Genomic DNA, 26,684 nt, shown 5'->3' on the forward strand with positions numbered 1-26,684 from the left:
GCTTGGCCAACACTGAGTTGATTGATTTCTTTGACTGACTGAAACAGACAGGAGGTAAGAGGAGGAAGTAAACTGGGAAATGGCACACTGCATCTGAGAGAGGTTTCCCTGCTCAGCTGGAGGTTGACACTCCCAGAGTGAAGCCAGGACGGTGGTAAGAAGTGCTCTGATACCAATTCTCAAGAGGACGAGGTTAGAATACATTTGCAGGATCTCACAACAAAATGCTGATTAAAAAAAGAAACTAAAAATCATTAAAATAAAACCCATCATTACATTCCTGGGGATGTATCGACTCAGAAGACCCTGGTTGTTAGCACCTCTGTACCAGTTTTCTCCAGGAACATGTCCACCTTCTGATTAAAAATGACCCAGCTGGTTATACTGAAAACACTTTGTTCACAGATGACCCTATAGTCAGGTCTTTTTCTGCTTTTCCTCATTTGATAAGACTGAGTGGTTTAGTTTTCTTGATCTGTTCTCCAATCTTCAGGGCCGTGAGGCCTGGTCCCCTGTGCAAGCAGCAAGAGAATCCCCCGCGTCTGTACACAAAGCTGTCCAGGCAGGACTCCCAGGATGTTTCTCCATAGTGTGCTTGCTTTCTGAACTTTTTTTTTTTGCAACAAGTCTGTATGTCTATAAATACAATCCACTCTTTACAGTAAAAAGTGTTAAAATGTCAAAAAAATAAATATCCATGTTACAGTAACTAGATTATTCAATAAAATACATCCCTGCCATTCTTGATTGAAATGCTCAAAGAGAATTAATTTCATTTGGACATTTTCCAGAGATTCGGGTTATTGCAAATCACTCCTGGGGTGGGAAGGAGAAGCATCTTCTCTTCCTGTAAAGTGTGATGAAGGGGAATGAAGTGGAATCTCAGGGAAATCAAAATGCCAGTACCAGGAAGCTTTGGGGGAGATCTGTATTACCAAGTAGCAGAGCTGCAGGGCTTATTGGTCCTGACTGTGGCATCAGAACACTCCCCTTCAGAAGAGTCACAGTCTGATTCTCCAAACTGTGGTGGGTTCTGCAAGACAAAAGGAAAGGGGGAGACTTGAGCACCATTCCTATACTGCACATCACCCACACATCCCAGTCTGTCACAGCAGCCAAGGAAAGGTCACCACCTGCAGAGGAGGAGATGGCACACATGGGAGAGGACACAGCACACGACTGTCCCACCAAAGGTCATTTGTCTCCCCTAAGAGAGGGGACAGCACAGAAATACCTGGTCAGAGCACTCCTGAACACAGGGTTATGAAGAGATATTGCAGCAGACTCTGTCCTACCCCTCCCAAACACTTGAAAGGCAGAGAAAGGAAGAAAGTCATCCCAGTTTTGTCAGCAAAGCTGCTGATGGATATGTCTGAGGCAGTTTATATCCACTTCAGTTCATTATGTATTTTTATCCCACGTAATGCAACTGCAAATCCGATGGGCTCTCAAGATCACACTCATCTTGACCAGTACATTATGTTCAGCTTTGTTTATGCTACTTTCCCCCACCCACTCTTCTGCCAAGCAGGAGGAAGATTGGGTATTGCAGCAGTTGCTTTGCCATAGTACACCTACCACATCATTTTCTAGGCAGTGTTCCAACTTTCTGGCTCTTGGATTCCTTTCCATAACATTTATGCAGTTTTTTTCCACTGAGTGGAAGGACAAGGGGATAACCAACTCACCTCGCAGCTGTGTTCATCTGCACAAAGTTTGCCCAGAGACATCTGAGTCTTGACCCTCCGCACAGCACACTCTTTGTCCGAAAGCCCATCCGACTGCGTGGAGATTTCAATGGGGATCTCTGGAGTCTGGGACAACATGTCCTCCAGCTTCTCAGCCAGCTCATCCTCCAGCTTGGTGGCCAGCTCATCCGGGCTGTTCGAGTGGTCGCTTGTGTTCCCCTCCTCTCCATCCGACACAGAGAAGTTCTCAGAGCTGAAGGTTGAGTAGGACTGGCAGCTACTGATGCAGCGGTGGGGTCTGCAAACAGGGAGAAGTTCAGTGTCCACCTTGGATGACAGTCACAGGGAACTTCCTGCGTGCTGCGTTCACTGCTCTGCTACACCAGGCATTGTGGAGTGCTTTCCACATCCTGGACCTACAGAATTCTACCCTTTCTGAATTATATAGTTCAAGACCTGCATCTTTAAATTCATCTCTTCTTATTTGGTCCCATCTGATATGTCTATATTAGCTGATCTACCCTGAAACATATTTTTCTTTGACAGTGCATGTTCCTAAAATGCAAGGCTGTACTGTGGAGTTCTGTTTAATATCTTTATTGATGACATGGATGAAGGTATTGAGTCTTTCATTAGTAAATTTGCAGATGACACTAAGCTGGAAGCGTGTGTTGTCTGCTGGAGGGTAGGAGGGCTTTGCAGGGAGACCTGGAATGGTTGAATGGATGGACAGAGTCCAATGGGATGAAGTTTAATAAATACAAATGCATTTGGGCCACAATAACCCCCTGCAATGCTATAGGCTGGGGATGGTGTGGCTGTACAGTGCCTAGGCAGAGAGGGACCTGGGGGTACTGGTGAACAGCCAGCTGAACATGAGCCAGCAGTGTGCCTTGGTGGCCAAGAAGGCCAATGGCTCCTGGCCTGGATCAGGAATAGAGTGGCCAGCAGGACCAGGGGGGTCATTTTTCCCCTGTACCCAGCATTGGTGAGGCCACACCTTGAGTGCAGTGTCCAGTTCTGGCCCCTCACTTTGGGAAGGACATTGAGATGCTTGAGTGTGTCCAGAGGAAGAAACAAAGATGGAGAGGGGCTGGGAACACAAACCCTGTGAGGAATGGCTGAGGGAGCTGGGGCTGCTCAGCCTGGAGAAAAGGAGACTCAGAGGTGACTTTATCAATCTCTACAACTCCCTGGAAGGTGGTTCTAGTCAGGTGGGGGGTGGTCTCTTCTTCTAAGCAGCAACTGACAGAACGAGAGGACACAGTCTTAAGCTGTGCCAAGGGAAATTCAGGTTGGATGTTAGGAAAAAGTATTTTATGGAAAGAGTGATAAAGTACTGGAATTGTCTGCCCGGGGAAGTGGTGGAGTCACCATCCCTAGATGGGTTTCAAAAAAGATTGGATGTGACGCTCAGTGCCAGGGTTTAGTTGAGGTATTAGGGTGTGAGTTGGACTTGATGATCTTAAAGATCTCTTCCAACCCAGTGATTCTGTGAGTTCAAGCTAACTCACCTGGGAATACCTGCATCACCCGGCAGCCATCCCAAAAGCCAGGCAGGATTTAGAACCATCCACTCAAGAAATAAACTCACGGTTACTTGACCACGGAAATGGCCTTGTGCCAGGATTCAACAGAAATAGTGCAACACATCAGTTGAGGGAACATGTCAGGAGACCCACAGCTGGGCATAATATGGAACAGGCAACTTGTCCTCCTAATCTTCCCAATCAGTTAAATCACAGAGGAAACAACATCCCACAGGAACTGTATAAGTCACATAACTTGTCCAGCCCAGCATTCTGCCTTCAACCCCAGGCAGGAAGGAATAATCTGGGAGATGAGAACAGGCTATGCAGACAGAGCCTGCTTTCTCCTGGTATCTCTTCCTGGCCTGTACCATTCTGCAGATCTGAGTTCCGAGCAGAGCTCAAACTCAGATGACAATGCTAACAGTCACTGATGGATCCATACTCTGAAAATGTTGCACTTATGGCACTTATGCTCTAATTTTCACAGCACACCTTGACAATGAGCTGCACATCTGAAAATGTTCTGGATGGAAAAAGCACTTCCTTTGGTTCATTTTAAAACCCTTTTAGCTTCACTGGCTGCCCCTAACATGAGTAAAAAGAATCATTCCTTATCTATTTTCTCCAAATAAATTACAATTTTATGCACCTCTGGTGTTGCCTTTCCTCCTTCTAGAGAAACATTTCACATGGATTTAATCTCCTCTTCTATGGAAACCATCCCTAACCACTTGTCACATTTCTCAGTACCTTTCCAAACTTTGCTGTGGTCTATGAACTGAGGCAATGAAGGGAGCATTAGGATTTAAGCTTCAGGTGTGCTGTGGATGCACACAACAGGAGACAAGATCTTATTTTCTTCTCTGCTCCTTTGAATCAAACCTTTAACCTGTTTGCTACTGGATCACTCCTGCACTGGAAACAGCTGCTTGCATGAAGCTACAGCACCAAGCCCATGATGTCTTTCCTGAGCACAGTACTGTAAATCCTGCTGTTCCCCAGGCTTATGTAGGAACATTCCCCCTAAGTCTTATTTTACAGGCAACACCATCAAATTTGATCTGCTGTTGTCACTTAGCTCTGCAATCTTATCTGAATTCAGCTACAAAGGTGCTGGGCTGGAGTCTTACCCACTGCAAACAATCAATAAACAACACTGGGAGTAGCCTACACGGGGTTCCCACATCCACTAAGTCTGATCCTGGTGAAACAGATGCAGCAACTCATTTACAGAGGCAGAAAAACGTTAACAAGTGTGATCAAGTTGTGCTGCAAACAGCCTGCAGGAAAGCCAGCAGGAAAGCTGGGCCAGAGAGAACATCTCAGGATGGCCTGGAACAGTGAGTGGACATGAGGGATCAGCTGAGGGTGGATGGGACACACTGGATGGGATTCTGCTCTTTTGCCAGCACCTTCACCAGTTTCAGTGCTGGTGTGCAGGGCTATGAGACTTCTCAGTTTTGTCCCACCAAAGAGAGATTAGAGTGAATTCACCTTTTACCTTTGTCTACGAGGAAACTCCACTTCACTGTCAACTTCGCCCTCTTCCTCTTCTGACGACTCATCCCCACTCTAGCAGAAAACAAGGAGAAAAAGAGTGTCACGTTTGGGGAAGTCCAAACATAGCTGACCCTTGGTCCTTCAGGACTAAGGCACTGCAAAACAGTGCAAAAATCTACAGACTGCAACAATCTAGACCAGAAAACAGCCTGTGTGTCAGGAACACTGACTCAGACATTGCCAACCAGGAGGTTGTTTCAGACAGCCTCAAGGCTGCTATTCTCAAATATGGAATCACTGACTGGGAAATACACTGGAGTATTTTAGCAGGTATGGAGTACAGAACGTTCCAGATTCTCACTAAAGCAAATCAAGTAATGAGTATCACATGGAAACCCACATAAATTATGGAGCTGATTTGGCCTCTTGGCTTTACCCTCTTCCACTACAGCCATCAATAGAGCAGCATGGAGGATGACACAGCCTTTGCCAACGGGTTTCATCAACTAGGAAAATTTGGGATTTGTTTCATACCTCAGTGAGCAGAGAGCCTTTTATTCTCCTTCTCCCATCCAAATTTACCCCAACATTGTAGTTTTTTTACAGCCTCCTTCTATCCCATCCAACCTGTCAGCCCCTCATTAAGCCTTTATCTCATCCCATCCCCTTGTCTTACAAGGTCCTAGTTCCATCATGCTGGGGCCAAACCACACTCTTATTCTGTTAATTATGCTATTTCCTTGACTTTTGTAGCCAGGCTCAGTTATCCTGCTCTTGGAACTCAGACTGGTTCTTATTTCTCTCACCACCTGGATGGAAGCAGGAGGAACAAAGAGCTGCTTCTGTACAACTGTGTCATAATCTCCTTTTTACTTTTGCAAAATCTTCAGAAAATACAGGAGAAATATGACTTTCAGTGTAGGGGAACAATTTTTGGCAGGTGCAGCAAAAGGGATGTCCTCAAGACCATGGCAAATGTTGAATCTTTGCCCTGAGACACAGCAGCACCACAGATTGTCAAAGAAACTCTCACATGATATTACATCACAATTTAAAGAATGCATTTATCCCTTCCTTTGGAGAAAGGCTTGAAAGCATTTTGAGACTGTTCCGACATCAAAAATTCAGTAGAACAAGCTGCAACTCAAACCAATTGGTGAAACTGCACATAACAGAACCAAACCCTACCAAAACCACATCTTCAAACCCTGGTTGCTCCTTCCTCACCTTTGGGAGGGATCTTGCTTTGCAGGGCAGCCCTGAGGAAGCCAAGTGCTGGGGAGTGCCCAGGGCAGACACCGCTGTGCCCTGCTCCTCCAGCTTCTCCATGAACTGCGCGCTCTCGTAGAGGGACGCGGATGCGGGGGACTGGGGGCGGCTTCCCCCCGGTTCTACAGACGCCATCTGTGCCTGGCCACTGTCCTCATCCCTGCACTGCAGGCAGGGGTCGTAGGGATCCGCCTGGCAGCACTCCCAGCGCTCGGCCGTGCTGTCCTTGCTGTCCAGGCCGCGGCGGCAGTCGGCCTCCATGGCGGTGGAGATGAGGTCGGGGCTGGAGCCGGAGACGCGGCGCTGGGCGTGGTTGCTGAGGGGGCTGCGCAGCGCGGCCGCGGGGCCGAAGTACCGCAGGTTGTTGGCGCAGGTGGCGATGTCCTGCCCGTGGGCGTGCAGCCGCGAGTGCTGCCCGTGGGGACTGTGGCCGGGCTGCTGCGGCACTCCGGGCGCGTGGGGAGGCTGGGGAGGGCCAGGCTGGAGGCCGTCCTCTTGCGCTGGCTGGTTTTTCAAGATCCCTGCAAATTCATTGTAGCTGCCTTTGCTGTTCCCCCGGCGGTGCCGGGGCTTGCTGCGGTACCGGCTTTTGCCACTCAGGGTTGACATCTTAGGACTTCCTGAGACTGGGGAGCCATTGGATGCTGCTTCTGTGCTGGGTATGCCCTCTGACTTCAGTAAATCTGGCCTGGGAGGCAAGGAGAAGTTATATGTCAAGCCACAAAGAAAGAAGTGACACTGGCCCAGAGCCAGGATGAAGAGGCAGCTAGAGCCAAAAGCACTCTCTGCTTCCTAAAATCTACAGGCTGCTTTCCCCTTCAGCTGCTTGACTCCTGCATTTTGATCCCTGTGATTCTCTCCACTCAATGTCCTTTCTATTCTGCCCATCCTGCTCTACACTCCTGTCTTGCTGTTTTTTTCAATAGCTGTCACGCACTTTCCTTTTCCGCTCTTATTTTGATGTTCTCTCCCAAAATAGCTCCCTCTCAAGGACCTTGGGGTAGAGCATGGCTCTGACTCTGTGCATGTGCCGTGGTGGTGATCAGGCTGCTTATCTAAGAGCCATGTGGGGATATTAATTCAGAAGTGATTATTCACTTGTAATCAGGACTAACTCCTGGAAATCCTCAAAAAAATAAAGACTAAGACAACTCTTCTAGGAAAAAAAAAAATCTCCCTATCTAAAAGTCATGCAGAAGAGAAATAACTGAAAGGACAGCATGAATTCCCAAATCTCAAATCCCGAATTAATTCCTCAACAATTAATCCATCCTTCCTAAGGCCTGCCTGATTTCCACAATCCCTTGCCCTGCTTATTCCCATCCAAGTCAAGGATGATCTTGGACAGTTAGGAATTTGAGAAAACTCAAGAAATACCTCCTGTCCAAGCACCACCTTCTGCTCAAAAATCACATGGACCAACAATTCATTCATTCAACCAACACATCCTGGGACTCTGCAGTTCCAGAGAGCTGCCCAGGTGGCAGGGATGGCAGGATTCATCCCTTTCACCTTAAGATAATTAAACAATTATGGTTCTGAGGATCAGACAAGTCTCAAGTGTGAAACCCCTTTGTCCCACCCTGCATTTCATCAGACTCCAAGGGAAGGAACTACCCAGTGGGGATTTTCTACTGGCTGTGGCACAGGACTGGGTTGTTCTCTTGTTCTCACCGTTTGGTCTGGCTGCCTGGTTTATGGGAGACTCCTTTCCTCTTCATCAACTTCTCCACTGTATTGGGGTGGATGATTGGTCTGACTGGGTGGCGTTTATAAGTCCCAGGGTATTTCTTTTCCACTGCTTGTTCCCTCCTGAAACATCAGGGAAATAAAAAAAAGAAAATCACATCAGTTGTCCCTCTCTCCACCTGCTGCTCCCACTGGACAGGAATTGGCTCTGCAGGGAACACACTGCATGCCCAACTGCTCTGCTGAGAAAGGACACAGACACTTCTAAACTCCTTCTGCAGGCACCATGCAGAAGGCACAAGGCCCTGGCCCACAGTCCAGGAGCAGCACTGCCGTTCCCTTCATGCATGGGCCAAAGGATGCCAGCACCGAATGGGAAGGTGACTTTCTCCAAGTCAGTAACAACTGACAGTGGTCTGCAGGAATTCACTCCAAAGAGACCTCTCCCTGGTCACCAGCAACTCCCTAACTTTTGTGGTTTGTCAGGGGACACTAAATCTACATGTGCCCCTCCCCAGTTTAGAAATGAAGTGCTGTTTGTGCTCTGCTGTGTGCAGACTGCCACGTGCACCTCACCATCCCCAGACACGTACTTGATGAGCTCCTTCTCCCGCACCTCCAGCTGCAGCATGATAGCACTGAGCTCCATGTACAGGTTGTTGGCTCGCTCCAGCTTCTTCTCGTAGTGCTCACGGATATCTAATGCATGCCTAAAAGGCAGAAAAAGCTTTATTCCAGCCTGACTTCCATGGACCAAGAGAAGAGAATGAGGAAAAGTACAGGTGCTTTAGGAAAAGGCCTTTTAAAAGTCAAATTTTCCAGCTGTACTGCACTGAATCCCAGATAGAGCTAACAGTGAATGATGACTGATTAAGAGCCTGATACAGCAATAAATCATGATATGGTTTAGAAAGTGTTTAACAGCCGTGAAAGTGTGGCAACATTTCTCCCCAGAAGAGCTGCAAATGCCTCACACACACCTAGAAGCCCTCTGGCCAAGCCCTGATCAGCCTTTTGCATAGAGAGGGGGCTAAACCAGCCTCTACAAAACAGGAAAGAAGTCATGTGTCTGTGTTTCATTAACAGCAGGGTGTCCCCACAGCTCCAGTACAGCTGAAATACGTGGCCACCCAAAGCTCCCTGGGGACAGGGAACACTGAACAACCATTGCATCAAACTGCCTGGCCAAGAGCCCCTTTGGCTCCTCAGGTTTGATGCAGAACTGCTTCTTACGTGTTTTATGTTTCTCTGTCTGCTGTATTTGCAAATTTGTATCACAGAAGGAAATATTTTCCCTTCTTTAAATAAACCTTCTGCTTTCATTTTTAAGTTGGTATAATCAAAAAGCATTTCAGTGGGCTGTTTATATGAAGTACGTTCACTTCTCTGTAATAACTAATCCAAAGAAAGAAAAACTAACCCACAGCAGAGAAAGCTCACAGCCAACCTCAGGATGGATTTCCCACTGAGATGGATGTCTCTGCTTCAGTGCTGTTATCACAAACACCAATTCTCAGGTAGAAATATTCACTAGGGAACACACAAGCCTTTGCCACCTTCTCTGAAGCAAACTGTTGAGACTGCCCAAGAACAGTGAGAGCTCCCACTGCTTCTCTCCAGTTTCCATCAGCTGAGCAGTGCTCATGGCCTAGGTCATGCCCATGGGAATTTTGGTTTCTGTGTTCACAAGGAATTTAGGCTGCCCAAATTTTTACCACCAGGAATACTGGGTCCTGTTTTGGGAACCTCAATACAAGAGCAGAATAAAAAGAGTCAGGGGCTGGAGCAGAAGGCCCTGTGAGGACAAGCTGAGGGCTCATTTAGCTTGGAAGGGAAGACTGGATGGGAAATGCAAACAGTAAACACAAAAGAGTGTGAACAGACCTCAGCTCTTCTCTCCGACGGCGAATCAATTCTTCATCCAGCCGGTGGATACAAGTTCCTTCACTTTTAATTTTCTCAAAATGTTTCTTCACTTCTTCTCTCCATTCAGCCTAGGAAAGCAATTTACTTTTAGCTATTTACAAAGAATTGGGATCTGTAGGTGAACCACAGAAAAACTCTTGGGCGATGTTGTTTGTGTCTGCAGAAAATTACAGCTTTGGGTTGAGAATGTATTTTTGTTAGCTGAATTATTTTGGGTAACAACACTGCAGCACAGTTAGTGCCAGCATTTTCAAATGGTATTTACAATTTTGTGCTTCAGAGAATTTACAACATATCTGCATTTTCTAAGAAATATTTTTTAAATTCCTAGAGTTCTTTTTATCCTAAGAGAACATTTTCTTTACTTTTGGCAGTGAAAGTAAGTAGAAAGGTTTGTGATTTTGAAAGCCCCATGATGATACCTCTGTAGAGTAATACTCTATCTTCCCCTTGAAGTCCTGGTTCCTGCAGAAGTCTCAGTTTGGGAAAGTTTGGGTAAAAGATTTTCAAACACCCATCAGGTTGCTCTTCCCCAAGAATCAAACCGAAATCATGGATCCAAACTTTCTCTACTCAGTCCACCTTCCAAAATCAGATCCTTGGAGCTAATTCCAGTACTCCGAGGCTACAGCCTTTCCCCAGTTACCTGGGATTTGAAGTAGGTTTCCTGAGGAGTAGCCAGCACATCAGCAGAGGCGATGTCCAGGTGCATCAGTGTCTGCCGGAAGGACGGACGGTTCCGGGGCTTGCTCTGCCTGAAACGAAACAGAAACAGCAAGGGTGAGGTGAGGGATGGGCACTGCCAGCCTCTCCTGCTCTTCTCAAAGGGTCTCACTAGATCCTATTCTCTGAACCGAGCAGCTGACAGGTTAGAACAAAGGAGCTTTTCTGGTTGTCTCTTTTGCTGAATACAATTTAATTGTGCTAGAAGTGGTTTGTGATGACCCATTATGAAGAAACAAAAGAAGTGCAAAATGTTTAAGACCAGAAAATGAGACTACAGAGTGAAAGATCACAGAAAAGTATAAAAACATTTTGATTTTTGAGAAAAAGCACCAGCACTTGAGTTTCAGGACTGAATCCACCTTGCACAGGGCAATAGTAGCTTCTTGAGCCTCCTCTCCCCTACCAACCACCTCCTTCCACTAGGTGGGGATACAAGTGTTTGTAGGTACTGTGTTTTACCGAGCTGCTCAAGCTGCCACAGCCCAGCTGCAGCAGCTCAGGGTAAACAGCCATTGGGAGAGGTCCACACTTGCTCTGGCCTGTTGTCCCCTTTGTGCCACGAGGAGGATGGCTAGTAAAACCATGGAGTGGGAAAATGCTGGAAGACCCTTTACACTGTGTCAAAATGTAATTACAAAGACAAAGCATCAATGTGGAACCCAAGAAAAAGAATTTCAACTCTAATCTGGTACATGGAGGAAACTGAAAGCATTTTCCATATCTGAAGCTGGAAAATCTGTGTTCCAGACAGAAAACTTATATTTCTCTTTGTCCAGTCCAAAAGACCGTTGCTCTGGCTTTCCCCTTTTTGGAAAACAAGGTGTTTTCCAAATGAAAAAATCAGTTCCCTTCATTCTGGATGTAGCTTCAAGGAATTTTACGCCTACTTTCCTTCCATCTCCTTTTGTCTCCCGCAGAGCCACTTCTTATCCTCTACTTTGCTACAGCAAAGCAACACCGTCTGTGAAGGCTCCTGAAAATGTCCTGGCATCCAGGCCTGCTGCCACAAGGAAGCAGAATCCAAAATGTTAAAACTTACTGCTCTCAGGACAAGTGTGAGAGTATCTCAGAGCCCTCTGCTCTGGGCTCCCTACTCCCACCCTGACTTTCACAGATTTTGCTGGGAGCCAGCCCTAGGTCTGTGCTCTGTGGGGTTCAGGTTCTTACCAGGTTTGCTTCATGAGGATTTTGAAGCCATCTGGGCAGGTGGAAGGGACAGGAAGGTGGAGGCTGTTACTGCCCACTCCCCAAATGATGGCCGAAGAGTCCACGTCCTTGTAGGGAATCTCTCCCGTGAGCAGCTCCCACAAAACCACCCCAAATGACCTGATGAAGAAATAAACCAGGATACATAGAGTTCACACAGAAGCTGTTAACAGAAACATCTGGAGCTTGAAAAAAAACAGGTTTTTGGGCAAAACAGGGAAATAGGGATCTCTGGTCCAAAACTGCAAGTAGGTGCAACAGTGAGTTTTAGCACACCAGGTAAATCCAGCACACGGTTGAGCACAAAACCACACCGGTTTCTACCCACCCTTTCCTGCTTCTTTGTGAGATTTTAAAGATCCTGAAAGCATATTTTCTGTACTGACTGTCTTGCTCCTGTTAAATAAAAAGACTCCAAAGCCTACTCTCAGATAGACTTTGAACTGTTCTTGCTGGTAAGAACAGATGATTGACTACTGCACAGACTGACAAGTGTCTTACAGAGACAACACAACTAAGGTTTTGTGGGTTTTTTTTACATTTCATTTAACTGGTTTTCTCTTCTTTTCCCTAACGAAAGGCTCCCTCTGCTGTTACCTGTAGTCCCAGGTAAGAGTTTCAAGGTTTAAGACTGAGCACTAAAACTACTGCAACACAGAAATTAGGAAACAAATGCTACTTGCATAACTGTCAGTACCAAAAGCACATGAGTTCTCATCTGATACTCCTTTTGTTCTGAAGAAAGGAAGGATAAAGCAAAAACAAAATTAATTAAGAGAACTCAGTCAGAGAAAGAACCTCCTACAAGAACTGAAAGATGTAGGTAAGAAAATTCACTTTGCTTCTCTTTGTTAATAAGGTTACCAGAAAGAACCAAAACCTTCATTTTCAACAACAAACATCTGTTTTGTATACACTCATCACCCGATGAAACACCAAAGAGACACCAAACCAGTCAATACAGAGATAAACAAAATGCTGCTGAGAACCACCACCACTGTTACTGCACATCAACAAGTGGGCTGTGATACAGGTGAGGCACAACCATCCCGATTTCAAGCCAGACGTGCCACCTCACTCTATGTCCCATTCCTCTGTGGGACACCAACCCTGCCAAGCTGGAGACCATAGCCAGGTGAAAGGTGAGAAGGATGTTTCTGGCTTGTATCACTATCCAGTGCTTTTATTAAGTACAGAAGAACTTCTAAGGGACAAACTACCAGGTCTGAACAACCATCAGCCAGGAAACAACTTCATGTGAAAAACACTGCACTTTCAAAGCCCATTGGCTTCAAATCATGTATTAAAAAACCAACAAACAAGCAGAATTTGAATATTTCTCGCCTCAAAATCCCTTTTTGTGGGCTGCAGGAAAGCAGGGATCTGGGAGGTTGGACAAACTATCAGGGAAAGCTCATCTGGCTTCGTATTTGTTATGACTAAGAACTGACAAAGGATTTCCAAGAGTCCTGATAAGATTATAGATTTATTTTTCTGCATGCTGTTAGAGATGAGAGAGAGCAGACATGTAAGCAGCTCAGGAACTGTTCTCATTTGTTGGCAGCATTCATGAACATCATTTTTATTCATCTTGAGGGAGGAATGGATGGCAAGGGAGAGTCTGAGCAACCACCACTTTTGCGAACTCCAGAGGAACTGGCACCAAAGAGCAACATCTCCATGTCATTGAGGGAAGGAGCAAAGGTTTTACTGCACAGGATGTTCAGTGAAATATTCCTGAACATAAACCCCTCTAAAGGACAGAAAGCTGAGGGTGGAGATCCAGCACCGCTTGTCCTCACAATCCCGTGATTCACAGGGAGGGGTTCAACAGGCAAATGCTGGGTGTATTTTCTTTCCAGAACAACCCAAGTGTTTCTGCCAGGGGAGCTGGCTGTGCTGTGACCTGACATCCAAAATAAACACTGTGGACACTGTGGGCACAAAAGCAGCTGCACGCCACAGGCAACATCACCTTCTCTGCAGGAAATCTTGCCCTTCAGGTCAAGCCCAGGCCCGAGCTAGAACTCCAGCAGCAGCTCCTGATTCCACTGCACCCTGGACCACCTACAGCTTTGTCCAGCAGCTCCCTGCCCTGCCAGGGAAGGGACAGCATCTGAAGCTGAAAAACCACAGGAAGCAAAATCCCTCCTGGCTGTAAAGCAGGGAGAAGGGCATTTGTCCTGGCTGCTGACATTTAATATGCAGAAATAATGAGGCAGAAACAGAGCTGCAGTTCCCTTGAGGGCTCTGAAACCTGTGGAGAGGCTTCCCAAAGGAACTCCAAGGCCGAGCCCTCTCAAGCCTTTTTAATAGCACAGAGACTGAAGAATTCCTTGTGTTCTTTGGACAGAGCATGGTCCACATCAATGGAAACAGGTTCCAAAACTCTTACAACCTATCCTGGTTTCATCCCTCTTGGATCCAGGACTGGATTCACTGGACTGTAATCCTGTAGTTGCTCATACAACATCCACCCTGGTGTGCAGGAAGCACAGGGGGTGAGGAGAGCAGGGGCCTCCCCACAGCTCCAGTGTGGCCCTGAAGAGGGGCAGAAGAGAAGGAAAAACCACCCTGGCTGTGGAGGCTGCCAAGAGGGCCCTGAGCACAGCACTGGGAGAAAGCTCTGGGCTGGCTAACGACACAGGGAGGAATTTCTGCATTTGCTTCCTGCAAGACAAAGACTACACTGAGCCTAAGCTGGAACCTGCAGGTCAGCACCCAGCCAGCACACCTGTGTCACTTCCCTTTCCATCAGAGCCCACCAAAATTCAGGGCACCAGGCAGAAGGAGAAAGGAACAGCCTGCTACAAAACAAACCATGCTCAGGCACAGGATGAGGAAAGGACATGGGAAGTGCTGGGAAACCACGGGACTGAACAGAAGGTGAAGGTACTTGACCGTGAACACCACTCACCAGATGTCCACCTTCTCAGAGACGGGCTCATTCCGTATCACCTCCGGGGCCATCCACGCCACTGTTCCCGCAAAGGACATTTTGGTACTTTTATCACTGAGCTCTTTAGATGTACCGAAGTCTGAAATCTTTACTGCATCTGTGTGTGTAACCAAAACACTGGAGAAGGGAAAAAAAGCAGTCATCACTATTTTGTGATTTTTCTTGCACCACAACAGACAGACAACTGAAGTAAATCCCTTATTAATCAATACAACCTGTCAATGAGGCCACACTGCTCACAAGTGCAGTACAAAAGAAAGATCTTGTATTTTCCCCAGTAAAAGCTCTCTTTTGGGTGGTTGTGTTTTGTACCTTAAATGCATTTCTTAATGGTACAAGTCAAAAATCAATCTCAATAAAACTGCAAATTAACAAGTAACTGAGGATCCAGAGGCAAAGCTTTACCTTAAACTGTGCCGTAAATCATCTAAAAGCATTAGCTTAATGCACTATCACAGACTAAAGAAGTAATAAACATCTAGGGAATAAGAATATAAAGAAGCCAGAACATTTTAGTCAGAAACCAACAGAGAAATGAGGAAGACACATTCCAGAAAACCAGGGAAATAACAGGAAAATAAGGAGGAAAAATAAAAAGGAAGAAAGCAACAGAATATCCCACTTTCCATGAAGACCAGATATCATCAGATCATTAAATATTTCCTGACAGCTTTTTATCATGGAAGATACCAGTAAAATTTTCACTATTGTTAAGTGCCAACAAGTTGCAATAGTTTCACTCTCACTAGATTTGAGTCAAGATCGGGGAAAAAACAGTAGAGCCATTTGACCAAACTTTAAACTATTTCTCAAGAAAAGGAAAAAATAGCCCAAACTGAGGATGTTTAAGCATCTGAGACTCACTTTAATGACCTGAAGAACCACAACTGGGGGATGTTTAATTTTGGTGGTCTTGAGGAACCCAAACTAAGGGATGTTTAAGCAGCTGAGACTCACTTTGGTGACTTGAGGTCTCGATGGATGATTTTGTGGAGGTGCAGGTAGTTCATGCCACTGGCAATCCCCGTGGACCAGTCCACCAGCAGGCGCGGGGTGACCTTCCTGCCAGCCCGCAGGACCTCATAGAGCTGCCCGTGGGCACAGTATTCCATGATGATGCAGTAGCACGGGGCCTGGGTACAAACTCCCCTGTCAAAGAGAACACATAGTGAGTAGCGGCAGACAGACAACTGGACAGCAAGGGTGACCACCACTTTGTCCTAGACACAGCTTAGCTCCTGGATTGTAAAAACCTTCCTAGAGAACTTGAGCGAACGGCTCTTGCCTGGACAAAGCTCCTGACAAGAGTCACAACCTACTTGAAGGCGATAATGTTGGGATGCTTGAGCTTCCGCAGATGCTTGATGTCTGTCTCGTTCTGATCCCTCACTTTCTTGATGGCCACCTCCTCTGCCCGGAACTTGCCCAGGAAGACAGCGCCCTGTGCCCCGCTGCCCAGCCACTGCAGCTCCGAGATCTCCTCGAACGGCACCTCCCACGTGTCTGGGCACAGGGGAAAAACAGGATAACAGAAAAGGTCAAGGCTGTGAATACTGCCAGAGCTCACCAGGGCAGCACTTGCCACCTGCTGCACCACAGGCTGGGCTCTTCTGGAGGGAGTAGGTGACATCTTCTGGCACAGCTGAGGCACAGCCCACATGCGCTCAGCCCCAACAACCCTTTCAGCTCTCCCAGCCACCTCCAGCCTGCTCATTCCCATCCTTCTGGCTGTTTTTTTATCACCCTGTTAACCACTTGTGTGAGACACTCCAGCTTGGCAGGCAGCAATTTGCCATACTAGGCAGCCTGGAATGGCACTTTTGGAAGGAGATCCTCCACCCCAACACTGACCAAAGTGAGTGACTCCATTGAAAAGCAGAGATCAGAAAAAAACATTTAACGTTCACAAGTGATATAAAAATATTGAGGGTCTTTTCACTCACTGAAATAAAAGTCAGAGGTCACAGGCTGTAAAACACAGAGCAGCAACCAAGACAGCCAACACAAAGCACATCAACCACCAGCAGCAGGCACAGAAATAGGTCCTTCCCACATCAACATCATGTATATCAATGTCAAACAGGCAACCTTAAGCAATTCCTCTTCTTCAGTACCCACACACATTTGTAGGGATAATGTTGGAGAGGTCCAGTGACACTGTATAAACTTCAAGAGAGCTGCACCCATCAGAACAGAAAGCCCTGTTCCCTGTCAGTCACCTTGAAATTACCTTAAATCTCATAAACAGCAGGATAAAAGGCAGGCAACTGTTTATTTACTGTAATTCAATAAAGATCTACATTTGGAGAATAAATTATTTAGTAGCAAACCGAACAAGTAACCACTGATTTCTGAAATAAAAGGAAGTCACACCTGTACAGATCTCTGTTTCAGATGAGTACAAAGGTGTGTCCTTGTCTCCTCCAGACTCTTAGCCTTTGGGACGTTTCCAGGGCTGCATCTGGGACTATGCCAAAGTGTCCATTCTAGATACTGTTATCACTGAAGGAGAGCTTGTGTATCTTAATTGTCTGTGGCTCATCCCAGTTCAAGGCTTTCCCCGGGATCATTCCTGCCACAGGCGGGCAGAGGCTGCTGTCTCCTTTTGAGCAAGCGCTCCCCAGGCACGGCCATGGAAAAGCAGCTCTCCCTCAGAGCCAGACCCCAGCACTCCTCCTGCTCACTGAACTAAAAACAAAAACATTGCTCATCCACAGCAGAAATTCCCTCCCCCTTGGCAGGGCAAAGTTCAACCCCCAGCACATGTTCCTTTCCAGACATAAGGCTATTTTCCATACTCATGGATCCGCTCGCAGCTCTGAACATAAACTGGCATTTAAATCTTTGGACATTTAAACACTAAAAGACTTTAAATAAAGAAAATAATTAGATAATTAATAAAATTCATTCATTCAAAATTAAATCAAGAAGATCTGTATTTCTATTTAATTGCACATGCATCACTTCAGAAAGGAGGTGGCAAATAGCGATGATTCTTGTGCATGTTGATGAACAGAATTTTTATATGGGCAACATCAAAACTATTCTGTTGTACTGAAATAGCTGTTTCTTTCATAGAATCATGGAATGGACTGGGGGGGAAGGGATCTAAAACCCCATCCAGTCCCACCCCCTTGCCATGGGCAGGGACACCTTCCACTATCCCAGGTTGCTTCCAAGCCCTGTCCAACCTGGCCTCAGACACTCCCAGGGATCCAGGGGCAGCCACAGCTGCTCTGGGCACCCTGTGCCAAAGGCCTCACCACCCTCACAGGGAAGAATTTCTCCCAAGTATCCCATCTATCCCTGCTCTCTGGCAGTGGGAAGCCATTCCCCATTGTCCAAAGTCTCTTTCCATCCTTAACTGTGGGAAATCTGTCTTTCCTGTACACAACACTGACATTCATTGCCATGAAGCATCTACAGTTTGTGAGCAGTAACGGATAACTGCATCACCTTGGAACCCTAGTTTGCTCTCAGTATTCCCTATCAGGTAATATTACCTTCCCCCTCTGCAATGGCAGAGGCTGAGAGAGGCTGTAAACAAAGTAAGCAAAAGTTCATGTGGTTCTTTCTGCAAAGTCCTCTTGTGTTTATTTCAGAACACAGATGCTCTCCCATATCCCATTTGAATCCTGATTGTCAGGGGCACAATTCAGGAAAGAATTTCAGTATAATGACAGTGAAATATCCCACATCTTGGGGAATATCAAGAAGAACAAAGAGCCAAACCATAGGTAACATACAGTGCAGTAGTCAGACTTTTCTGGGCCTTAAGAAACCACTGGGATACGTCCCCTAAATAAATTAAGGTGTAATAGCAACAGGAATTGCGCAAGAACTTGTGTTTCTGAGGTGATTAAGAACCATTTGAATAGGATGATGAGAATCTATTTCCCATGGGGAAGAAATGCAGGAGCAGCCCGAGCTATTGAATCAATCTATTTGGAGGAAGCTTTTCCCAGCACTGGCTGCTCTCCAGCACTGGCACTGTGACAAGAAGCATCTCTGGTTTACACAGACCCCCTCAACACAAGCACCCTCTGACAGGCACCTTGCTCTCCAGGTAGACACCAAAACCCTCACAATGATGGTAAACACACAACTCGTGAAAGGGAAGGTGAAAGCTACTGGAGACAACTGCTTAATCCAAAGAAAATGGTTGGGAAGTCTAATAAGTCTCTAGGAAACACAAACAAGTCTTGCTTTAAAGTGTTGGAGTCCCCTCAATCCCAATTAAATAACTGGTAGATGCAAATTAAAGAATTGAGTGTGTGTCCCTGAAAGCATTCACCAACAGCCTTTAGAAATCAGGGTAAACACCTGGAAAAGGGATTTTATGGGTCAAACCCCAAGTACCTATATCTCAGATAATCAGCCGGCACTGAACAATACAAAAGCAAACATTCCCCACAGGAATGACTGACTCCTCACCAAGCAGTGATTGACATTACCTGGTCAACCAGCATAGAGCCTGTGGCAGCTCCCAGCTGATCAATGCTCTGCCCAGCCTGCGTCCTGCAGGGAAGAACAGGCACACCCTCTTGTTGACCATTCTGGTGTCAGGAAGGACACTCAAGCAGTAATTTCAACAAGAAAGTAAGGCAGAATCATGTAAAAGCTGTTCTTATCTTTTCCCTCTTTCACCAAGTCACAAGCCAAAGCATCACAGGCAATATGGGCTCAAGGACATGGAACCTATTTGTCTTTTACTACTTGTAACCACAACACCACCACCATGTCTCAAAGAATGGGCCTGCAGGACAGCCAAAGCAGGTGGGCAGGGACACCAGGGAGCAGCAAAAACTACTACAGAGCACCTGCAGGCAACATAAAATGGTTTGGGTTGGAAGAGATCTTAAAGCCCATTCCCTTCCACCCCCTGCCACAGGCAGGGACACCTTCCACTATCCCAGGTTGCTCCAGGCCATCCAGCCTGGCCTTGGACACTTCCAGGGATGCAGGGGCAGACACAGCTTCTCTGTGCCAGGGCCTCATCACCCTCACAGGGAAGGACTTCTTCCTCATCTAATCTTAATCTCTCTTCTATTAGTTTAAAACCATTCCCCTTTGCCCTATCACTACTTCCCCAAGTCATTCCACTTCCATTCCACTACTTAGAAAAAGTCATTCCCCTTCTTTTTTATAAGCCCTCTTTAAGATCTGGAAGGTCACACAGCTGCAGACCCAAACTGGACTTCTATCCCTGTTGTTGATTCAGCCCAACACAAAGGATTACTCCTGGATGAGGCTTTAAGTAGCTATCTCATAAAGAAGGGGGGAAAAAATCACCTACACAGATCCATGGCAGCAGCCCAAAGCTGTAAAGCAGTTCCCAGGGAAATGAAAAGCCACCACAATCCTCTCCCTGCTGCTGAAAGAACCCCAGACATTTCCTCAGCCACACAGCACTTGCACAAACACAATCCATGCATCCTCTGTGCTCTTGCTAAAAGACATAAAAATAAAAATAATCACATACATCAGTAACTGAACTGCTGGCTTGTATGTAGCTGATGAAATGCACACAAAGATGATTTTCTGGTGGCAAGAAGCAAGAATGAGATCATCTGGAAAAGAGAACATGAATATTCTCACAAAAATCCTCAAGTTTCAGCACAGAAGCATTTGAAAAGGTTTATCCTTAGGTAACAGAAGTGTAGTACTGCCATCAGGGTAACAGATGTCATCAAAACAAGACAACTGAGGCCCAGAAGAAAAAATAATTTAAAAAACATATCTTCTTTTCATTCCTCTTTGTAACAGTGAAGACACTGAAAATGCAGCTCAACCACACAGGCTACATATAGCTGATCCAAATTAATCCTCAGCCTTACCACATCTGTAGCCAGTTCAATTCTGCCCTTTTAGAAGGGCCTGATGCCAGCAGCAAACAGAAGAGTGCCCCTGGATGTGTGGCTCTGAACATGCTCCCAACACAGAGAACAGCAAGACACCCTGTGCACAGGAAGGAGCTCTGTGTGCATCCCCCAGCCCCAGCCCTGCTTTCAGCTGCTCCTTTTCATTCGTTACTGCTTCAATCTTTTAGTTGGGTGACTTCCACACAAAAGCGAGCGTCCCCTGTGGGTCACCTGAGCACAGATTGCACTGTGGCCTCCAGTGCATCTGCGGGCCCAGTTCAATGGGAAATGGGATCTCTGTCTCACAGGCAGCTCTCCCAAAGCCACCTCTCTGAGGTGACAGGGACACACCAGCACAGGATGGCTCAGAGACAGCAGCAGGGACAGGTGTGGGACACTGGGAGTGGCCACTGCCACTCTGCACCTGTGGCCTCTCCTCGGAAATTTTTTGCTTCACTTACAAGCACTGAGCATCCAACCCAAAGCACTGTCACACAGACAATGCCCAATGCCTGCTCTGAATGTCATCCAACTGCTCAGAACCTCCTTTTCCTTCCCAAGGGAGACTCCCTACCCAGACAGTCCTTCCAAAACTGTTCACCCTTTGTGCAGTCACCCCAGCAGCCTTAATTCCCCAGGGAACTTTCTGCCCTGTTTTTATTTATAGTCTGGACCACATGTGACACACTGAATTTACAACATGCAAACAAAACAGAACCAGCTGTGCCAGAGAATTTCAAAGCAAGCAAACCCTTGTACAGAGAGCTGCTGCTCAGGAGGCACCTGGAATGTAGAGGTGCATTTCTTGTTTGCTTATGAACTGGAAACAACTGACTGTTGATTTCAAGGCAAATTCATCCAACATGTTATTTAACAGCTCTTATTCCCTCATGTTAGGAGCTGTTCCTCATCCCTCTGGGGTTTAGATTTGAACCTCTCAGGCAGGTTTCTGACCTTATATCTTATAATTTTTCAGTGCCAAAAAGCCATTTGATTACTACTGAGTGATGCTCAAAGGAGGCTTTGCCCCATGATACTGCAGTGGCCAGGCTGTTCCCATTTTCTGTAAGCCTCAACCATTTCAGCTCCTTAATTCTAATGACAGCTTGTTCTTTTCCCATCTGCCACCTCCCTCCCCCTGTGCTAGGGGAGAAATCAGACACCAATAGCAGAGCATACTCTGCTCTTTGGTTTTCAGTATCCCCTAAAATATATATAGAGATAGATATATAGATATATATGCAGTCAACTGGGACATCACTTATTCCCAAGCTATAGATTTTATGTGTATTTATACTCATATACACTTACACATTGACGCTTACACATTCGAATGGAAAAGGTATAAATATTGAAGAACATATTTCTGGAAAGACAAGTACTAAATGGTGTTTTAAAGAGGAAAATTACTCCTGAATAAAAAGACATAAAACTCTTTTTAAAAGAGAAGCAATATTCCTGCTATTTGGTGGTCAACTGGGGACAGTCTTCACCTCGAGGTTCTGAAGTGGAATTGCCTATGTCAGTGTTTTCCATCTAGCACGAAAAACCTCCAGAAATTTACACAGGGATTGTACCAAGTACTTAAACACAATTCCTTCTGATCCCCGGGCTCGGTTCAGATTCAGGCCTTATCACAACGCTCCAAACCACGGGGATGAACAGGCAGTCGGTTTTGACTCCCTCATGAGCTGCCTTTGCCACACACGATGGCTGTTGGCTCCACAGTGCAGAATTTATCCCTGGAAACCCGTGAGAGGGCTGGACAAGACAAAACCAGCCAGGTGGAGAGCTGGGGAAGAGCCCTGGCTTACTTGCCTCGCCTCGCCCCAAAGCAGTGCAGGTGACTCCCTCTCACCTTGCTGCTGCAGTTTGTAGTCCGTGGAGTACGCCTTGCCTATGATGTTCCACACGGGCCGCAGGCACCCGAAGAGCCCCTCGAGGAAGCCGCCGCTGCCACTGCCCGTCCGGTTGAACTGCACCTTCACATCGTCGGCGGCGCCGCCGGTGTCGCCGTCCCCGGGGCTGCGGGTGCCCTGCGGGAGCCCCGGCTCGGGCTCGTCCTGCTCCCGCAGCTGCAGCACGCTGTTCTCGAAGTGGTCGCGGGCGTCCTCGCTGATGCTGGTCAGCACGGCCGCCGTGCCCGGGCTGCTCACGCCCTCCAGCAGCTCGGCCGGCAGCGAGCCCCGCTCCCGCACGTCCTCCAGCAGCTCAGGGGACGGCTGGTGCCCGGCAGCCGGGTGCTCCTCGGGGAACCTCCCCAAGTCTTTGTCCTCACAGAACGCTTTGCCGATGGAGTTGGGAGAGGAAGACAGGCTCAGGCGCTCCTGAGTGCTGGCCATGATGCCGTGAGTGTGCATCAAGGAGACGGCCCGAGGGGGTGCTCAGAGCATTTGTAGGACACAACTCACATGTGACATGTGGGCCCAGTACCTGAAACAAGAGGAAAAAGAACAACTTTCAATTTTTTATTGAAGTATTTTCATTACGTGCAGTTTCGCTGAGGCGAGCTGATAATTAACTAGACTTTCCAGACAGACGCTGATACTTGGTAAATAATTACTGCTCTAAAGAAACAAATAAATGGTTCCAACAGAAACTCCACTCAGGCAATACTCTCGGTAACATACTGCAGGAATTACCCAGGAAACAAACACAACAATTTTAAACAACAGCCTAAAGGTCAAAATCGTAAAAGATTCTTTGCAGAGTTCCCATAGCATTATCAGACTGAAGCTGGCCCTAGCTCAGCTGTGGTATGAGTCCCACCACTGTTCCTGGGTCTGGCACAGCCCAAAAGCTCAGGATCCCTCTGCAAACCCTCAAGACAAGGTGCTAGAGAAACAAAGCCCAGTGATACAGGTATCTTGATTCCACCAAGGGATGCTTTGTGGCTGCTCCCTCAGAGCCCCACCTAGTTATTACCATCCTGGACCTTTGATTGACCCTCCATGTCCATTGTAGCAAGATATATTCAATTCTCTATCCACATCTATGCCACCCTCATAAGCAAGTAAAACTTTGAGTTTCACAGAACAGCATACCCTCCTTGCTGATCTCCCACCACTGCTCTCCACTTCTCCCCTGCACAAGCTTCTGGGAGAGTGCACATTAAACAAGAGCTGGGATCCCTTTTAGGAAGCACCCCCATCTCCTGCTCGATGCTCCACTGAGAGGTCTTTTTTCCACACCCCTTGGTGGTGCCACCTTCTCACCAAGCCAGGTTGATGGCTGTGGGTCACACTGCCAGAGCTGCCCACTGCAAAAACAGTTTTGGGATAGTCCCTTCTCAAACAAGAACCTCTAACACTGGGCCACAAATAATTACGTGAATTCAGCCTGCAATATGGAATAAAGTCCAGTTTTTAAATTCCATAAGAAGCTGAGAGTGGGGTAAAAAAACGGCCTTAACAGAAAGCACTTTGTTAAAAATTAAGATCAGTTATAGTGGGTGCAAATTTCCAGGCTCTGCAAACAGCCATTGGAAGGGAGAGAGAGGTGGCCAGGTAGGGCACAGCCAATGGGAAGGGAACAGCTCAGTGCCATAACTCCTCAGGATGAGGTCACTGCAGAGAGGGGAGATAAGCCCTTCAGCCCACAGGATGAAAAGCCCCTCTCCAGCAGCAAACAGGAACAGCCAAGAACCTGGATTATCTTCCTGTATCCTGCCTGATCACATGGGGCTGCATAAAAGCTTTGTTTACGTTATAAAATTTCTTCTTTAAAAGAAAGCAAAACAGCAGGTGAGGCAGAGGTTGCAGCACAGCCCAAACCAGTAGAGGAGCTCAATCAGGCCCATATGGGAAGCTGGCTATCCTGACCTGCTGATAGCCAGCACTACAATGACCAATTCAGCAGCGTGGGAAGCTGCAGTGTGACTTCAGAGTACAATTACTACTAGCAGCAGTTGTTCTATTATTGCAGATTTTGTTATTGATAAGAAGATGCTTCAGACCTGAACAGAATTTCAGAAAAACACCAGGCCAGGCCCAGCTCAGTGTTCCTGGGCACAGCCCCTGCTCATCACCTAAAGTCAGGGAGTGACAAGTGATTGTTTAAACAAGAGCAAAATGCTCTGTTCCTACAGAGAAATGTGCTTTTTGTAACACAGAACATTAATCAATGAAAATAAAATATCAGCCAGGTATCCTCCAAGAAACTCCAATGTAAAGGCTAGAATTTGAGGTAACAGTATCCCTAAATACCTCAAATTTAAGCCTTGGGAAGTGCATTAAGGATTAAATCAGACTTGGAGGATAAAATAACTTTGCTGTTATGTGACTCTCAAGAGTACACTACTACAGTGTAATGTTTTGCTTTTACATTTTTACAGTTTTCTGCCTCTGGAATGTTTGATTGTGGAGGTTTAACAGGGAATGAACAGCTTTTCACTACACAGCTCAGCCAAGAACAAAGCCCCAGACTCAGGAATATGAGGTCTGTTTTCCCAGATCAAATTGCCTTCTCCAACACTGAGATGTTTCAAATAAAAAAAGCCTTTAGGCACAGTGTCCTGCCACTTCACGTGCCCCTTTATGTGCTTCATGGGAAGAAAAGGCATATAAAAGTTATGGAATTATTTTCAAACTGCCATGATACAGGCTTATCTAGGCCCTTACATAAGCAGCCTGATTTTCAGAGGTGTAGCAAACTCATTGTTTGAAGAGCATGAAACAACAGCACTTCTTTTAAAACAACTTCCTGTCAAGCCAACTTGAAGCAAAGTGGTGCAGAAACCCTGGGAGGGGGAGAAGGTGGTTTCTGCCACACCACATGAGTGCTGATTTGTTGGAGGAAATGATTTTTTTAAATTCTCTTCTATTGCAGTAAATTCTGCAACATGCAAACTCTCGTCTTAGCAAAATGTGATTTAATCCAATGAAATTATGCTGGTTTAGATCTCACCATCTCTTCAAACAAGGGAAGAAGAGTATTTACCAAGTTTTATTGTCATGCCATCGCTATTCTTTCAGTCATAGTACCAAAAAGCTGAGGTTTTTCATGTTGACCTCTTCCCAATAAAAGACAAAGAAAAACATTTTCTTGAAAGTTTTAGGTTTCATTATATCATTCAGGGTGTATTCATAAGGGCATGTAGTGACAGAACAAGGTGGAATGGCCTTCAGCTGAAGGAGGATAGGTTTAGTTTAGATATCAGGAAGAAATTGTTCCCTGTGAGGGTGGGGAGGCCCTCGCACAAGCAGTGTCCAAGGCCAGACTGGACAAGGCTTGGAGCCACCTGGGATTGTGGAAAGTGTTCCTGCCCATGGCAGGGGGGTGGAACTGGATGATTTTTCAAGTCCCTTCCAACTCAGGCCAGCCTGGGATCCCATGTCTGTGATCTGCATGTGCATTAGCTTTTCCAGGGAAAGGCACGGCCAAGGCTGTGCTATTTCTATCTGGGCGATGCTCCTGCTGCAGCAGCCTCCCAGTCAAAAGCTGGATGCTCCATGTGTGGGAGGACTGTGCATATTTAAGAGACTGAGATTCACAAAGTGCTGCTGCACACAGATTTGAAGCAGACCCTTGAATTTGAACTGTTTTGATGAGTTCATGCACTCTGCACTAACAAATTTTTCTTCTGTCTGGAAGGAGATTCAAGGCTCGGTGTAATTTTGTATGATCACAACTTCTCATAAATTACTCCATTTCCATGCAAAGTATTTTTTCCAGCCAAAATCCCACCACCCTCAGACAAGAAGAGCATGAAATGCTCCTCTTCTTGGAAGAGTGAGGCTGCACCTCAACATGTCAGACAGCCCAAAATTCAGTTTGAAACTAGAGAAAAGTGGAAGTTTACCTGAATCACCAAGTGGGCGAATCAGCTACCAAGGCACATTCTCACCTTGCCTGATATTGTGCCTGTCCCTGAAAACAGCCATCCAGGAAGTGTCCTCACACTCCCCCAGAGCCACCAAAGCACATGGCTGCCTATACAAGTTCAATATTTGTAAGAGTGTTAATGGTCAATGTGCAGCTAACTTAAGCCAATGCCTTCAGTGAACTATTACTGAAGTTTCTCCTTTAAAGACCTATGCTAAAAATTGAGTGGCAAATCAGACACAGCACACAAACCAAACCCAAAGTCAGTGTGCTAGAAAGGTGGTCTAAGCACAGAAGCCACCACTCAGTCTTGTGACAGCCTAAGTCTCCAGTAACACTAAGTTTGCTTCCTTGAGTGCTATGTCTATCTTAGCCAGTGAAGCATAATCTCTGCTTGCACTTCCAACAAGTCACAGGAATAAAAGCAATTGTCTGATCCATGTTTAGGAGCTGAAACAAAGCTGCTGGCAGAAATTATCCAGCTGGTACATGGAACTACTATGGA

General features: G+C 46.4%; 1 protein-coding gene across 5 annotated transcripts in view; it reads right to left on the reverse strand.

Moving 5' to 3' along the window:
- Positions 1 to 589: 589 nt before the first annotated feature.
- MAP3K13 (mitogen-activated protein kinase kinase kinase 13) overlaps positions 590 to 26,684 on the reverse strand; it is a 68,894-nt gene continuing 42,799 nt past the window's right edge. For 4 of the 5 annotated variants that reach the window (XM_021537182.2, XM_021537183.3, XM_077785611.1 and 1 more), the window contains 14 exons: positions 22,215 to 22,789; positions 15,815 to 15,998; positions 15,453 to 15,644; positions 14,454 to 14,612; positions 11,498 to 11,656; positions 10,251 to 10,359; positions 9,563 to 9,672; positions 8,272 to 8,388; positions 7,664 to 7,801; positions 5,948 to 6,677; positions 4,722 to 4,792; positions 1,689 to 1,986; positions 936 to 1,033; positions 590 to 847 (listed from right to left, as the gene is read on the reverse strand). In XM_021537182.2, coding sequence (XP_021392857.2) covers positions 811 to 847; positions 936 to 1,033; positions 1,689 to 1,986; positions 4,722 to 4,792; positions 5,948 to 6,677; positions 7,664 to 7,801; positions 8,272 to 8,388; positions 9,563 to 9,672; positions 10,251 to 10,359; positions 11,498 to 11,656; positions 14,454 to 14,612; positions 15,453 to 15,644; positions 15,815 to 15,998; positions 22,215 to 22,716 — 2,904 coding nt within the window. In that variant the 5' untranslated portion in view covers positions 22,717 to 22,789 and the 3' untranslated portion in view covers positions 590 to 810. Of the gene's footprint in view, positions 1,034 to 1,688; positions 1,987 to 4,721; positions 4,793 to 5,947; positions 6,678 to 7,663; positions 7,802 to 8,271; positions 8,389 to 9,562; positions 9,673 to 10,250; positions 10,360 to 11,497; positions 11,657 to 14,453; positions 14,613 to 15,452; positions 15,645 to 15,814; positions 15,999 to 22,214; positions 22,790 to 26,684 lie in introns of all 5 variants that reach the window. The other variant, XM_021537185.2, reaches the window with a different exon arrangement.

Source organism: Lonchura striata, chromosome 10, assembly GCF_046129695.1.
Source record: "Lonchura striata isolate bLonStr1 chromosome 10, bLonStr1.mat, whole genome shotgun sequence".
Lineage (NCBI taxonomy): Eukaryota > Metazoa > Chordata > Aves > Passeriformes > Estrildidae > Lonchura > Lonchura striata.